This window comes from Monomorium pharaonis, chromosome 11 (genome assembly GCF_013373865.1).
Source record: "Monomorium pharaonis isolate MP-MQ-018 chromosome 11, ASM1337386v2, whole genome shotgun sequence".
NCBI lineage: Eukaryota > Metazoa > Arthropoda > Insecta > Hymenoptera > Formicidae > Monomorium > Monomorium pharaonis.
The window spans coordinates 11,045,160-11,057,712 of NC_050477.1; the positions used below are offsets into that span (position 1 = coordinate 11,045,160).

Genomic DNA, 12,553 nt, shown 5'->3' on the forward strand with positions numbered 1-12,553 from the left:
AAGTTATAATCAGAAATGTTTATTTAAACATAACATACACAATATAAAAATGTATCTTATCTAATATTAGTAATTAATAAAGAACCTTTTTTAACATAAGTACATTTTTATATAAAAAATTGTCTTGTTTTATTATAGAATTGAGTTTAAATTGCTTGTAGACATTAAAATCATTTTAACCTATAAATAGTTTTAAAAGGCATTATTATATTTTTAAAAAATTTAATAATTCTTTGTGTTTACTTAGTACATAATTCAACTGCTTCAGCAGAAAATAGAGATTTTTCAAACGATTTAGTTAAAGAAAAATATCATGAACTTGCGTTTACAATAACAAATGTGTTAAATGCAGAATTAGTCGATATGATACTTATAGAACCTGTGAAAGACATTGTAATGGTAATTATATGTATAACAAACACGTATAATAAATATATTTCTTACTACTCTTTAATCTTTAATAATCTTTACTTTAATTTTACTACAATCTAGGAAATATTACTTTTAATATGTACGAATAATGAAGCTGATATCATTTTTATTACTGGTGACATCGAAACCATTGAGAGACATAATGTAAATGAAGCCATTGAAAATGTCATTAGTTACAATGAACTTCATGAAATACAGAAAAATTTTATATCAAGAATAGAAACAATATTAGGAACAATCACGTGTGATAGGTCATTATTTTTTAAATATCTTTATATATTTTGTAATCTTTTAATTTATAACTCTCACAATCAATTTATTTTCAGAATTGTATGTGGTATACGAAATAAGGCATTAATCATTAATTTGTCCAGTTCCGAAGATAAAGTCAAACTCTTTGCAGCAATTGTAGATATGCTGGAGAATACATTGCGTGCGACACGTAAGAGGAAATATTTAATTCATGCGCCATCTGATTCTGCATGTTCATCCAATATTGCTTCAAATGAGGTAAAATATAATTTACGTTACACATATATATGTAACGCAGATAATATTATATATAGGTATATAATATATATGTACATATATATGTGTGTTAATAACAGATTTATAAGATGATAAAAACTACCAACTTTATTATTTATATAGAAAATAGACAAGGATTTAAACGAAAGTGATAAAGAACCGTTTCCTATGATTTCTTTAGAAGATGCATTGAAGATATTAGCTGAAGTAACAAACACAAGTATAGACACAAGAAATTCTGAATTAGTAAAATTAAGTGATGCTTATGGGAGAGTACTGAATGAAGACGTAGTATCAAACTGTAACATGCCATCTTTTAGAATCTCTACTAAGCATGGGTATGCAATGTTGGCATCTGATGGACAAAAATTGCGAAAATTGTTGAATAAAGAAAAAAGTGTAAGTTGAATTAAAACACACGTGTATACATATGTATATTGTAATATATATATTGTGTAATGACTCCAAAGCCGTGGAATTGTTAAATATTTTGAAAATAGAGAGAAATGTTTTAGATAGAAATTATATGATCTGTGTATGTAAAGGAAAACAAATAATGATAAAATCAATTTTAAAGATATCTGTTTTTTAAACAGATTCATCTTTGTATTTGAATTAGAATTATATAATTTTTTATATAATATAATTTCTCTCATTATTCTATATATAAAAATATTAAGGCAGATTTATAAAAAAATCAATAGTTTACAATTTATCTTATACTGTATTTTGATATATATTTAGACATAAAATATAAAATATTATTTAAACTGTTTGATTTTTTGATAATTATCTTAATTTCTTTTTGTAAAACAATGAATACATTCATGTAAAGAAAGCTTATTGTTATTTTTCACAAAAGATACAAAATTACAAATATATGACAAACTGCATAATTTACACACACACACATACACATCTGTACATGCAGAAAAATATTTTAGGAAAAGTGATTACTCAGTTTACTTTCTTGTTTTTAAGTAGTAGTTATTTTTAAATACAAAGATCTGCAGAGCTGTAACCAATATAGGCAAATTTTGTTTCAACGTTTGACATTTGCATTGGCATGTTACATTTATTTTATTTATTATTTTCAAAAAAATATTTTTTGTTTAAAAACAACTACTTTACGTAGAAAAAAAATAAAATTAACTTATATTTTGAATCTTTTGAATTAATATTTTTCTGCGTACAACAAGCTATAATTATAAGAAATAATTAGAATTAAATTAAAATTTTTTTAGTTATCTCCGATTTCGCTTCAATCCGGAACATGCGTATGGGTCGACAGTGGAGCATCTATTCCAGATGGTAAATGTATAATTACATAGTACGTTAATTTATTTAAACTAAAGAATTAAATGCTACGTTTGTTTAATTGCAGAAGCCACATCGGTTGTGCACGTGAATGATACACAGATGTTAGAATCTCTAACCACTGACGATGTGTATATTTACATAATGGCTAAACCAAGACATATGCAAAACATTAAGTACAAATTCGATATTTTTAATATAATTTACATTTTAATTTTATTTATCAAAATCAGTTGATATTTTTGTCGGTATGTTTATTTTTGAAGACCTATTGGTTACGATATAGCAAAAGAACAAGTTGTTGTTAAGAAATTTACCTGTATTGGCCCGGATGAGATGGCAATCTTGGCAGCTTCTGGTTGCAAAGAAGTTTCAGTCATTGAAGAGTTGCGAATAGGTGTGTTATCCATCGGCGATAACTTGGAAGAACCCGGAGAAGCTTTAAAACCAGGATATGTTCACGATATAAATAGAATAACTTTAATCTCACTATTAAGACATAATGGTTTTTCTTCATTAGATTTAGGAATCGTGAATGATAAGTAAGGGTATTTACAGTTTATTTACAGTTTATTATAATTTCAAATATGTAAATCTTTGTTATATTACTATAATATTTTTTATTTAAAATAATCAATAATTTTTGATAAATTATAATTAAATAATTAATATGTAATAATTAATTTTTTGCAGATTTCCATCTATATTTGAAAAAATCGAGAAAGCTTTAAGAAAAGTAGATATACTTGTTACAACAGGCTCTGTTAACGATAATGATTTATTGAAGACAATTTTAAAGAAACACTATGGAGCCAAAATACATTTTGGTACCATTTATTATTTCTTATTAATTATCAATGTAAAAGAAACGTGCTTTTTACATATGTTTTTTTTTCAGGTAATATAGATATAAAACCAGGGAAATCAACAGCATTAGCTACGTGCACGATCGGTTGCAAGACGAAGTATTTGTTGTGTTTTTCGGGAAACCCATTATCCGCTTTTACTGCCGCACAAGTATTTCTTTTGCCTTTTGTGAACAAAATGTGTGGTTATAAATTCTCAGCCGCTATAGCACCAGTTTGTGTAAGTTTACTTATCATGAAGTATAGAGATATTTTTTATAATATTATTATAAAATTGTAGGTAAACACCAGATGTCTAAATAAATCGTTTATCTCACACAATCATCGTCGTAGATTAGCGTGGACACATTTACAGAGGCCCGGAGAAGAAGAGTCTCCAATAGCTTCCAACATGGACTGCAATCTCTTCAAAGATAAATTATGTAACATTATAGGTTCAAACACACTTTTATTATTACCAAAAGCTTCAGAGAATTGCAAATTAATGACTGAAGGCTGCGATGAATTATCAGGTTTTTTTATTGATAATTAATTCTTTGATAATGTATTATAATGTGTTAACGAAAAATTCAAATCTGGAAGATAGGTGTTAAATGATATGACATGTTTTATTTTTAAGACTATAACTGTAAAAATATTATTAGTTTAAATGATTGTATGTTTCATACTTCTTATACAACACCGATTGTTACGAAAAAGTTTCAGAAAGATTTTAATTTTATGCATTTTATGCATTCTGAGATTATTCTACAAAATTGTATTTTAATTTTCGTCAATAATCATACTAATGAATTTCATAATATAGTATAGTAGTACAACATATAGCATTAAGTAGGAAATAGCATTTACTTTAGTTATACATTTTTATTTAGAAAAGTTTATTCTGTGTTCATTTTTTTTAAAAGAAGAATTGTTGAATGTTATCTTAATATGGACTTTAAACTTTTATTTTATGTAGTCGGATAGTACAAAAACGTTACGCAAATAAAATATCATTGTCTTATATATGTATATTATGCATTCTTTATTTATTATGTTCATTATACATATGTTAGAAATAATATTGAAATTTATTATATTCAGAGAAGATTACACTAACATTTTTTAAAAATTTCAGTTATTTTAACAACTTTTTGATAATATTTTAGAAAAATTTGTTTAGTAGCCCTTTAATAACTTTTTTATTAAGTTTTAAATACAAAAATCACAAATTTTGTACATTTTCTAGAGCTGTTTCATAAATATTGCAAAGTATATAAGCATGTTTTTCAAGCTTTATAAAACATTCTATTTTTTTACTTTAAATATATCTAAAACATCTTCGTAAATTTTCGGTGTTGTATTGATATACCGCCAATTTTTCTAAAAATTTATATTTAAAACATAGGTTCTACATTTTAGATAATATTAGAAAAAAGTTCTATATCTATTACTGGCATTAATTCTACATTTTAGCATTTACACAATTTAAATGGTACAATATATAAGTTATTAGCAATTAATTTTTGTATATTCTTTTAACTTTAAAATTTAGAACATGGTTCTCTTTAAACAAAAAATTCGAATATATTTTATTTTTGATTTGGATAGGTTAAAATATAGAAAAACATTCAGTTCGAATATTTTGCACAGCTAAGACAATTCAAAGTTAAACAATAATCAATTTGTAATGTAAATTAAATATGTTCGAAGTTTAGACAATACAATAAAGAAGATTGCAAACATAGTTGGTATTTACGTAGTTTCCATATAAATATTATACAAACTATACTGTAATTTTTATAATTTTTAAATTGTTAAAATAAATCCAAGTTACGTAAATGTTATTTAAATAACAAATTAACTTTTCCAACTTAAAGCTTTAAAATCAAAATAAATCTAACAAGTTTAGGATTTTTCTTAATTTTTATCATAATTTGTATGTAAGGGTTTTTAATGGCTACTGAATACAAATTTGATATTGTAGAATTTCAAATTAACGATTCTAATATGGCAGATAATTTAGCATGTAAAACAAATATATTCTAGTAATTTTATTTGTATTTTATTTAATATTATAATAATTTTATTCTTTATATTATAATAATTTTTATAATTATTTTAAAATCCCAGAATATATAAAATATTCTTAAAATGTTATTTAACTTTTATTTTATTTTACTTAACAAATATACATATATAAAATCATTTACCTGCAAGTTTAATCAATTTTTTTTTTCTAAAAAAATTGATTTAACTTGCAGATAAAAGACTGCAGGTAAAAACTTAACTTCTGTTAAGTATTTTTGAAAATTAAGCCTAACGAAATTTATATTAAAGTTTTTTGTTTTCAATTAAAATTTTACTTTATTTGTTCTAAATGTAAATCTGCCATTTTTTAAAATAAATTTAGAATAGTTTTTTTAAATCTATACATTTGTATCTTTTTAATATATTGTACTTTACATTGTAAATTAATGCAAAAGAAAGAGTTCTGCGATAGAAAATAAAAACTAGTATATATTACGTATTATTAATTAATATTAGTAATAAGGAACAGTAATATAAAAATTTATAATATTTCTAATAAAAATAAAATCTTATATTACAATAAATCTATAAGTTTCCTTTCTATAGCTTCAAAATGACTCACAATGTTTTGGTACAAATATGTGGAAATTGTGACATTATATCGTAATGCCTTTTTACGAATTCTTCTATCCATTTCGAACCCGTCATTCGAAGTTCGTGATCCCACGTAGTCAAGAAAGGATGTAATCTCATAAAATCACGGGAATATCTAGAAATTATATGTGGTAATTCTTCTATTGCGCACGTTTTACATTTGCAAGAGAGTTCCTGTTTTGTAAGCTCATTTAATAGCAACCATTTCTCTTCTTCCAATGTAAAAACTGTTACAGGTATATCTACAGATACGAACGGTTTGCTTATTGTCACTGACTGAACTAAAATTTCTTTTCCCTGACATTGTTCTGCAAAGTCACAATTTGAAATTACACAATTCTGCCTAATTTTGAATCTTTCTAACCACTCAGAATCCGCCCGTTGATATATGTCCCACTTTATTCCTGGATACGGTTTGCTGTATTCACGGACAAATTCGTAAGTCAGATATGTCACTTCTTTCATTACGCACGAACGACATTTGCAGTCAAATCTAGTTTTTGAACTTGAATCTATTTGCAACAGTAACCATCGTTCGTCTTGCAATGTTAAACAAGTTGGTGTCCGAGGAATTTTATATTTGCAATTAAAATTACTTAAGAATATTTCTGAAATTTGAATGGCGTGTCTTTCTTTGAAATCTTGCATCCAGGTACGATCTGCTTTTTTCTTTTTGTCCCACAAAAGTGGATATGATTTACCGGAACTTTTGGCCGTCTGATAAACTTTAAACTCCACTTCTTTCATTGAGCACGTTTGGCATTTACAATTTTTTCGAGTGCCCTGTATTTGTACTTCTTTCAGTACATCTTTTTCCTGCGCGAATGTCAATATTTCCGGCTCTCGTTCGGAAGTTGACGTTTCAATAAATGCTTTGCATTCCTTTGGAGATTTAAGGTAAAGTCCAATTCTGAATTGTACAGCAAAATTATCTATCCAGGCTGTATCCGCCTTCATGTGTGTATCCCAAGTTATATTGTAATTTCTGTGTAACTCACGGGCCAATTGGTAAGCTAGAAATGACATTTTTTCTTTTACGCAATTTACACAACGGCAATATAATTTTTCGTTATTTTCTATATATACAAGTAACGATTGTTTGTCGTTTGTTGTTAAAACGTGATCTATTGTCCTGTATTCAATATTTAATCTACACTCCTTGCACACGAATGATGACATTAAAAGCTGATCTCTCATAAAATTTGTTTTAAAGTATTCTGTGCTTGGATATAACGTTCTGTTTTCATCCCACTTTGTAGAATAAATTTTACTTAAATCACGGGCTAATTGGTAACCTAGATGCAGCGCTTCTTCTTGTAAGCACTTCACGCAAGTGCAACATAAATATTCTGAAATATTTTCTAGGTACTTCAGAAGTAATGATTTTTCAGATGCACCAAAAACATTGTCACCTATGTCTTCTAACAACTTTCTCTTTTTTGACGACGGGGAACTCATCGAAGATTGGGATGTCATCTCTATTGAATAAAATTTGCGATTCTTATAAAATAATGATTGTTACATCTCTCAGTAACAATTGTATCTATTTAATTTCTGCAAGCTGTTTTGAATATTTCTTTGTGTACTTTTTTGTTTTTCTTGAACTTTATTTTATTACAAAATATATTTATGTTTTTCTGGCATGCTCCTAGGTATTATATTATCCTCCTTTTCTGTAGAAAAAAAAATAAAAATTGTATTATATTATATTATATAGAAATAAAAAACTTTATGCTCTTCTCTAAAAACAACAATATTTCAAGAGAAAAATTGTTGGATTCTTACGATCTTATTCATGATTATATGTATATAGAAATTCAAAAATATGATGAACGTTTTAATTTGTCAAAAAATTTATTGTTGAAATATTTAATAACTACTGAAATATTTAATACTGATGTATGTAAGATTTTTAGAAAACACAGGATTTATTTAAAGTTTTATTGAGAAAAAATTTTCAATCGTTTTAACATTTAAAACGTACGGTACTTAATGTTTGAATAAAAAAACAATGAGAGAAAAGCAATTTTATAAAATATAAATACAAATATAACGGTTAAATATATTGAAGAGAACGCTATGTATCTAAATCTATTATAAAATTTTTTTTACAGACGAAACTTGGAATTGCATGTAAATACAGTACTTATTTTATATACTTACAAAATAAATTTAAAAATTGATTTTTGTTTATGTGAAAACTTATATGTTGTATAGATCACGTTTTTATTTAAGAACATGTACGTATTGACTGACAACGATCAAATGATGGAAAGGTTAGCGGTTCTTAACATATATAAACCCTCATATTCGACTACCTTATAAATATAAACATATTTTCGTTCGTGGCTCTGTTTCGACATCAGAAGCAACAGTTATTCAAGACCATAAAGAAATTATAAAATATTTTTGCTATATTTTTAATAGAATTATATTTTTATAACTTTATTAAAGTATTATAGCATAATTTAAAATATAATTTATATCTTTAAATTAGTTAAAATGTTAAGTAAATGATTTTTAAGTCTTAAGAGAGATATCTTAATTAGTTTAAAAAAATTATATTTATGCGTATAATTGTTAGTATATATTTCATAATACTTTAAAATATTTCAAGTAACTTAAAAGAACTTTAAATAGAAATACTTAAAAAATTCGTTCTAAATACTTGCTAAATACTGTGATGCTGTATTAGTACATTAGTTTTGCTAAAATTTTATATATAAATAATATGTTCTACGTTTTAGACAATTTTATATGAAAGTATTTTATGTCTATTACTGGTATTAATTCTAACAGTTTAGCATTTAATATGATTTAAATTGTACAATATACAAGTTGATAGATTTAATTTTGTTTTTACAATCTTTCAATTTCAAAATACAATCTTAGAACATATTTTTGTTTAATAATAAAATTTGAATATATTTTACAATATTTTTTATTTGGATAGGTCAAAATAAAAAAATATCTAGTTTAAATATTTAGAATTGTTCAGAGAGCTTCAAATTTAAGCAATAATCGATTTGTAATGTTAATTCAATATATTTAAAGTTTGGACAATAAAAAGGATTGTAAACCTAGTTTGTGTTACGTAGTTCTTATATAAATTCTTATTTAAATCGAATTATACAACTACTGTAATTGTGTAATTTTTAAAATTTTTAACTCATTAAAATAAATTCAAGTTACGTAACTATTATTTAAATAACACATTAACTTTTTTAATATAAAGCTTTAAAATTAAAATAGATCTAACAAGTTTAAAATTTTTTAATTAATATTTATCATAATTTAGGGCTTTTGTAGTCGCTGAATACAAATTTGATGTTGCAGAATTTCAAATTAATGATTATAATATAGCAAATAATTTAGCAAAATGTAAATATATTTTAGTAATTTTATTTGTATTTTTATTTAATACTACAATAATTTTATTATTTACATTATATTATAATAATCTTTTTATAATTATTTTAAGAAAAAATATGGTGAAAAATTTCACGAAATTCTCAAAAAATTAATGTATATTAAATCTTCTTTCTTGAATTTGTATTATTCCTAAAATGACTGATTATAAATGCGATAACAGAATTACAATTTTTTAAATAATATTTTATGTACAATGTGTAATTTTTAAAATTTACAATAATATTATTTTTGTTATATATTTTTCAAACTTTTCAAATTTTAAAGTCTCAGAATATATAAAATATTTTCAGAATGTTATCTAACTTTTATTTTATTTTATTTAACAAATATACATATATAAAATTTTTTGACTGCAAGTTAAATCAATTTTAGAAGTTAAGTATTTTTGAAAATTAAGCATTCAAAACTTAAAAAAATTTATATTAAAGTTTTAATATTAAAATTTTATTTTATTTGTTTTAAATGTAAATCCACTGTTTTTAAAAATAAATAAATTAAATTTAAATTAATGTAAAGAAAGAATTTTGCGATAGAAAATAGAAACTAGTATATATTACGTACTATTAATTAATATATTAGTAATAAGGAATAGTGATATAAAAATCTATAATATTTCTAATAAAAATATAACTTAATATTATAATAAATCTATAAGTCCCCTTTCTATACAGCTTCAAAATTATTCACAAATGTATGGGATGTACAAATATATGGGAACTGTGACATTATATCGTAATGCCTTTTTACGAATTCTTCTATCCATTCAGAACTCGTCATTCGAAGTTCGTAGTCCCATGTAGTCAAGGAGGGACGTGATCTCATAAAATCACGGGAATATCTAGAAATTAGATGTGGTAATTCTTCTATTGCGCAGCTTCTACATTTGCAAGAGAGTTCCTGTTTTGGAAGCTCATTTAATAGCAACCATTTCTCTTCTTCCAATGTAAAAACTGTTACAGGTATATCACCAGATACGAATGGTTCGCTTGTTGTTACTGACTGAATTAAAATTTCTTTTCCTTGACATTGTTCTGCAAAGTTACAATTTGAAATTACACAATTCTGCCTAATTTTGAATCTTTCTAACCACTCAGAATCCGCATGTTGATGTATGTTCCATATTCCTGGATACGGTTTGCTGTATTCGCAGACAAATTCGTAAGTCAGATATGTCACTTCTTTCATTACGCACGAACGGCATTTGCAATCAAATCTAGTTTTTGAACTTGAATCTATTTGCAACAGTAACCATCGTTCGTCTTGCAATGTTAAGCAAGTTGGTGTCCGAGGAACTACATATTTGCAATTACAATCATCCAAGAATATTTCTGCAATTTCAATGGCGTGTCTGTCTTTGAAGTTTTCCATCCAGATATAATTCACTTTCTTCTCTTTGTCCCACAAAGTTGGATATGACTTGCCGGAACTTTTGACCGTCTGATAAAGTTTAAACTCCACTTCTTTGATTGAGCACGTTTGGCATTTACAATTTTTGCGAGTTCCCTGTATTTGTACTTCTTTCAGTACATCTTTTTCCTGCGCGAATGTCAATATTTCTGGCTCTTGTTCGGAAGTTGACGTTTCAATAAATGCTTTGCATTCATTAGGAGATTTAAAGTAAAGTCCAATTCTGAATTGTACAGCGAAATTTTCTATCCAGACTGGGTCCGCCTTCCCATATGTATCCCACATTATATTGTAATCTCTGTGTAACTTACGGGCCAATTGGTAAGCTAGAAATGATATTTTCTGTTTTACGCAATCCACACAATGGCAATATAATTTTTCGTCATTTTCCATATATTCAAGTAACAAATGTTTGTCGTTTGTCGTTAAAACGTGACACATTCCCCTATATTCAATATTTACTCGGCACTTCTTACGCACGAATGATGACGTTAAAAGCTGATCTCTCATAAAATTTTTTCTAAAGTATTCTGTGCTTGGATATAACGTTCTGTGTTCATCGCACTTTATTGAATAAATTTTATTTAAATCACGGGCTAATTGGTAACCTAGATGTAGCGCTTCTTCCTGTAAGCACTCCACGCAAGTGCAATATATATATTCTGAAATATTTTCTAGATGTTTCAGAAGTAATGATTTCTCAGATCTACCGAAAACATTGTCACCTATGTCTTCTAACAACTTTCTCTTTTTTGACGACGGGGAACTCATCGAAGATTGGGATGTCATCTCTATGGATTAAAATTTGCGATTCTTATAATATTAAACAATGGCTGTTGCGTCTCTCAGTAATAATGGTTTTTATTCGATTTCTGCAAGTTGTTTTAAGAGCAAGAATATTTCTTCTTGTGCTTTTTTGTTTTTCTAGAATTGTATTTTATTGCAGAATACGTTTATGTTTTTCTAGCGTGCTTCCAGGTATTATGTTAGTCTTCTTTTCTCTAAAAAAAAAGAAATTGTATTGTATCGTATAAAAATAAAAAACTTTACGATCCTCTCTAAAGAACTACAATATGTCAAGAAAACAATTGTTGGATTCTTACGATATCTTATTTATGACTATATATGTATATAGATATTCATAGATATGATCAACGTTTTAATTTATCAACAGATTCATTTTTTAAATGTTTCATAACTGAAATATTCACTGAAATAATACTGATGTATGTAAAGTTTTTAGAAAACACAGATTTTATTTGAAGGATTATTGAGAAAGAATTTTAAAACATACAATACTCACTGTTTGAAAAAAGAAACAAAGCGAGAAAAGCATACATTTTATAAAATATAAATATAAATATATAATAATTGTTAAATTTATAGAGAAAACTAATGTGCTACGTATCTAGATCTATTATCAAATTTTTCTTAAAGGAAAAACTTGCAAAATGCATGTAATGTACATATTTTATATACTTACAAAATAGATTCAAAAGTTGATTTTTATTTATGTGAAAACTAATGTGCTGTAGATCACGTATTTATTTAAGAACGTGTACGTATGGACTGACAACGATCAAATGATGGGAAGGTTAGCGATTTTCAACATATATATACCTATTCGACTATCTTATAAATATAAACACATATTTTCATTTGCGTTTCTGTTTCGACATCAGAAGCGACGATTATTCAGACACATACAAGAATTATAAATTATTTTTCTATATTTTTAATAAAATTGTATTTTTATAATTCTATTTAAAGCTTTATAATAGAATTTAAAATATAATTTATATGTTTAAATTATTTAAAGTTTTAAGTAAATAATTCTAAAAGTAACTTACATAACTTAAAAAAATTATATTTATGTGTATAAATATAATTTTTTTTGTTAGTATGAA

The 12,553-nt window shown here is 25.5% G+C and overlaps 3 protein-coding genes across 4 annotated transcripts; 1 reads left to right on the plus strand and 2 right to left on the minus strand.

Annotated features, from left to right (window-relative positions):
- The first annotated feature begins 63 nt into the window (after positions 1-63).
- LOC105833998 (gephyrin) lies at positions 64-4,154 on the plus strand. The gene is made up of 10 exons (XM_036294083.1): positions 64-399; positions 493-683; positions 759-942; positions 1,084-1,359; positions 2,205-2,271; positions 2,345-2,453; positions 2,544-2,819; positions 2,971-3,104; positions 3,176-3,363; positions 3,424-4,154. The coding sequence occupies exons 1-10, from the start codon at positions 364-366 to the stop codon at positions 3,673-3,675; spliced, it is 1,713 nt and encodes a 570-aa protein (XP_036149976.1). The 5' UTR covers positions 64-363; the 3' UTR covers positions 3,676-4,154.
- A 1,528-nt stretch (positions 4,155-5,682) lies between these two features.
- Positions 5,683-8,678, minus strand: LOC114253858. 2 transcript variants are annotated; one of them, XM_028188875.2, is made up of 2 exons: positions 7,971-8,678; positions 5,683-7,480 (listed from the first exon to the last, which is right to left on the minus strand). In XM_028188875.2, exon 2 carries the CDS (start codon positions 7,281-7,283, stop codon positions 5,772-5,774), a length of 1,512 nt encoding a protein of 503 aa, XP_028044676.2. In that variant the 5' UTR covers positions 7,284-7,480; positions 7,971-8,678; the 3' UTR covers positions 5,683-5,771. The 2 variants fall into 2 exon arrangements, with proteins under 2 accessions (XP_028044676.2, XP_036149980.1); XM_036294087.1 differs by having other exon boundaries at positions 5,683-5,922; positions 6,010-8,678.
- Positions 8,679-9,731: 1,053 nt separating this feature from the next.
- LOC105833996 lies at positions 9,732-12,436 on the minus strand. Its single transcript, XM_012676166.3, has 2 exons — positions 12,130-12,436; positions 9,732-11,647 (listed from the first exon to the last, which is right to left on the minus strand). The coding sequence occupies exon 2, from the start codon at positions 11,433-11,435 to the stop codon at positions 9,903-9,905; it is 1,533 nt and encodes a 510-aa protein (XP_012531620.2). The 5' UTR covers positions 11,436-11,647; positions 12,130-12,436; the 3' UTR covers positions 9,732-9,902.
- Between the last annotated feature and the right edge of the window lie 117 nt (positions 12,437-12,553).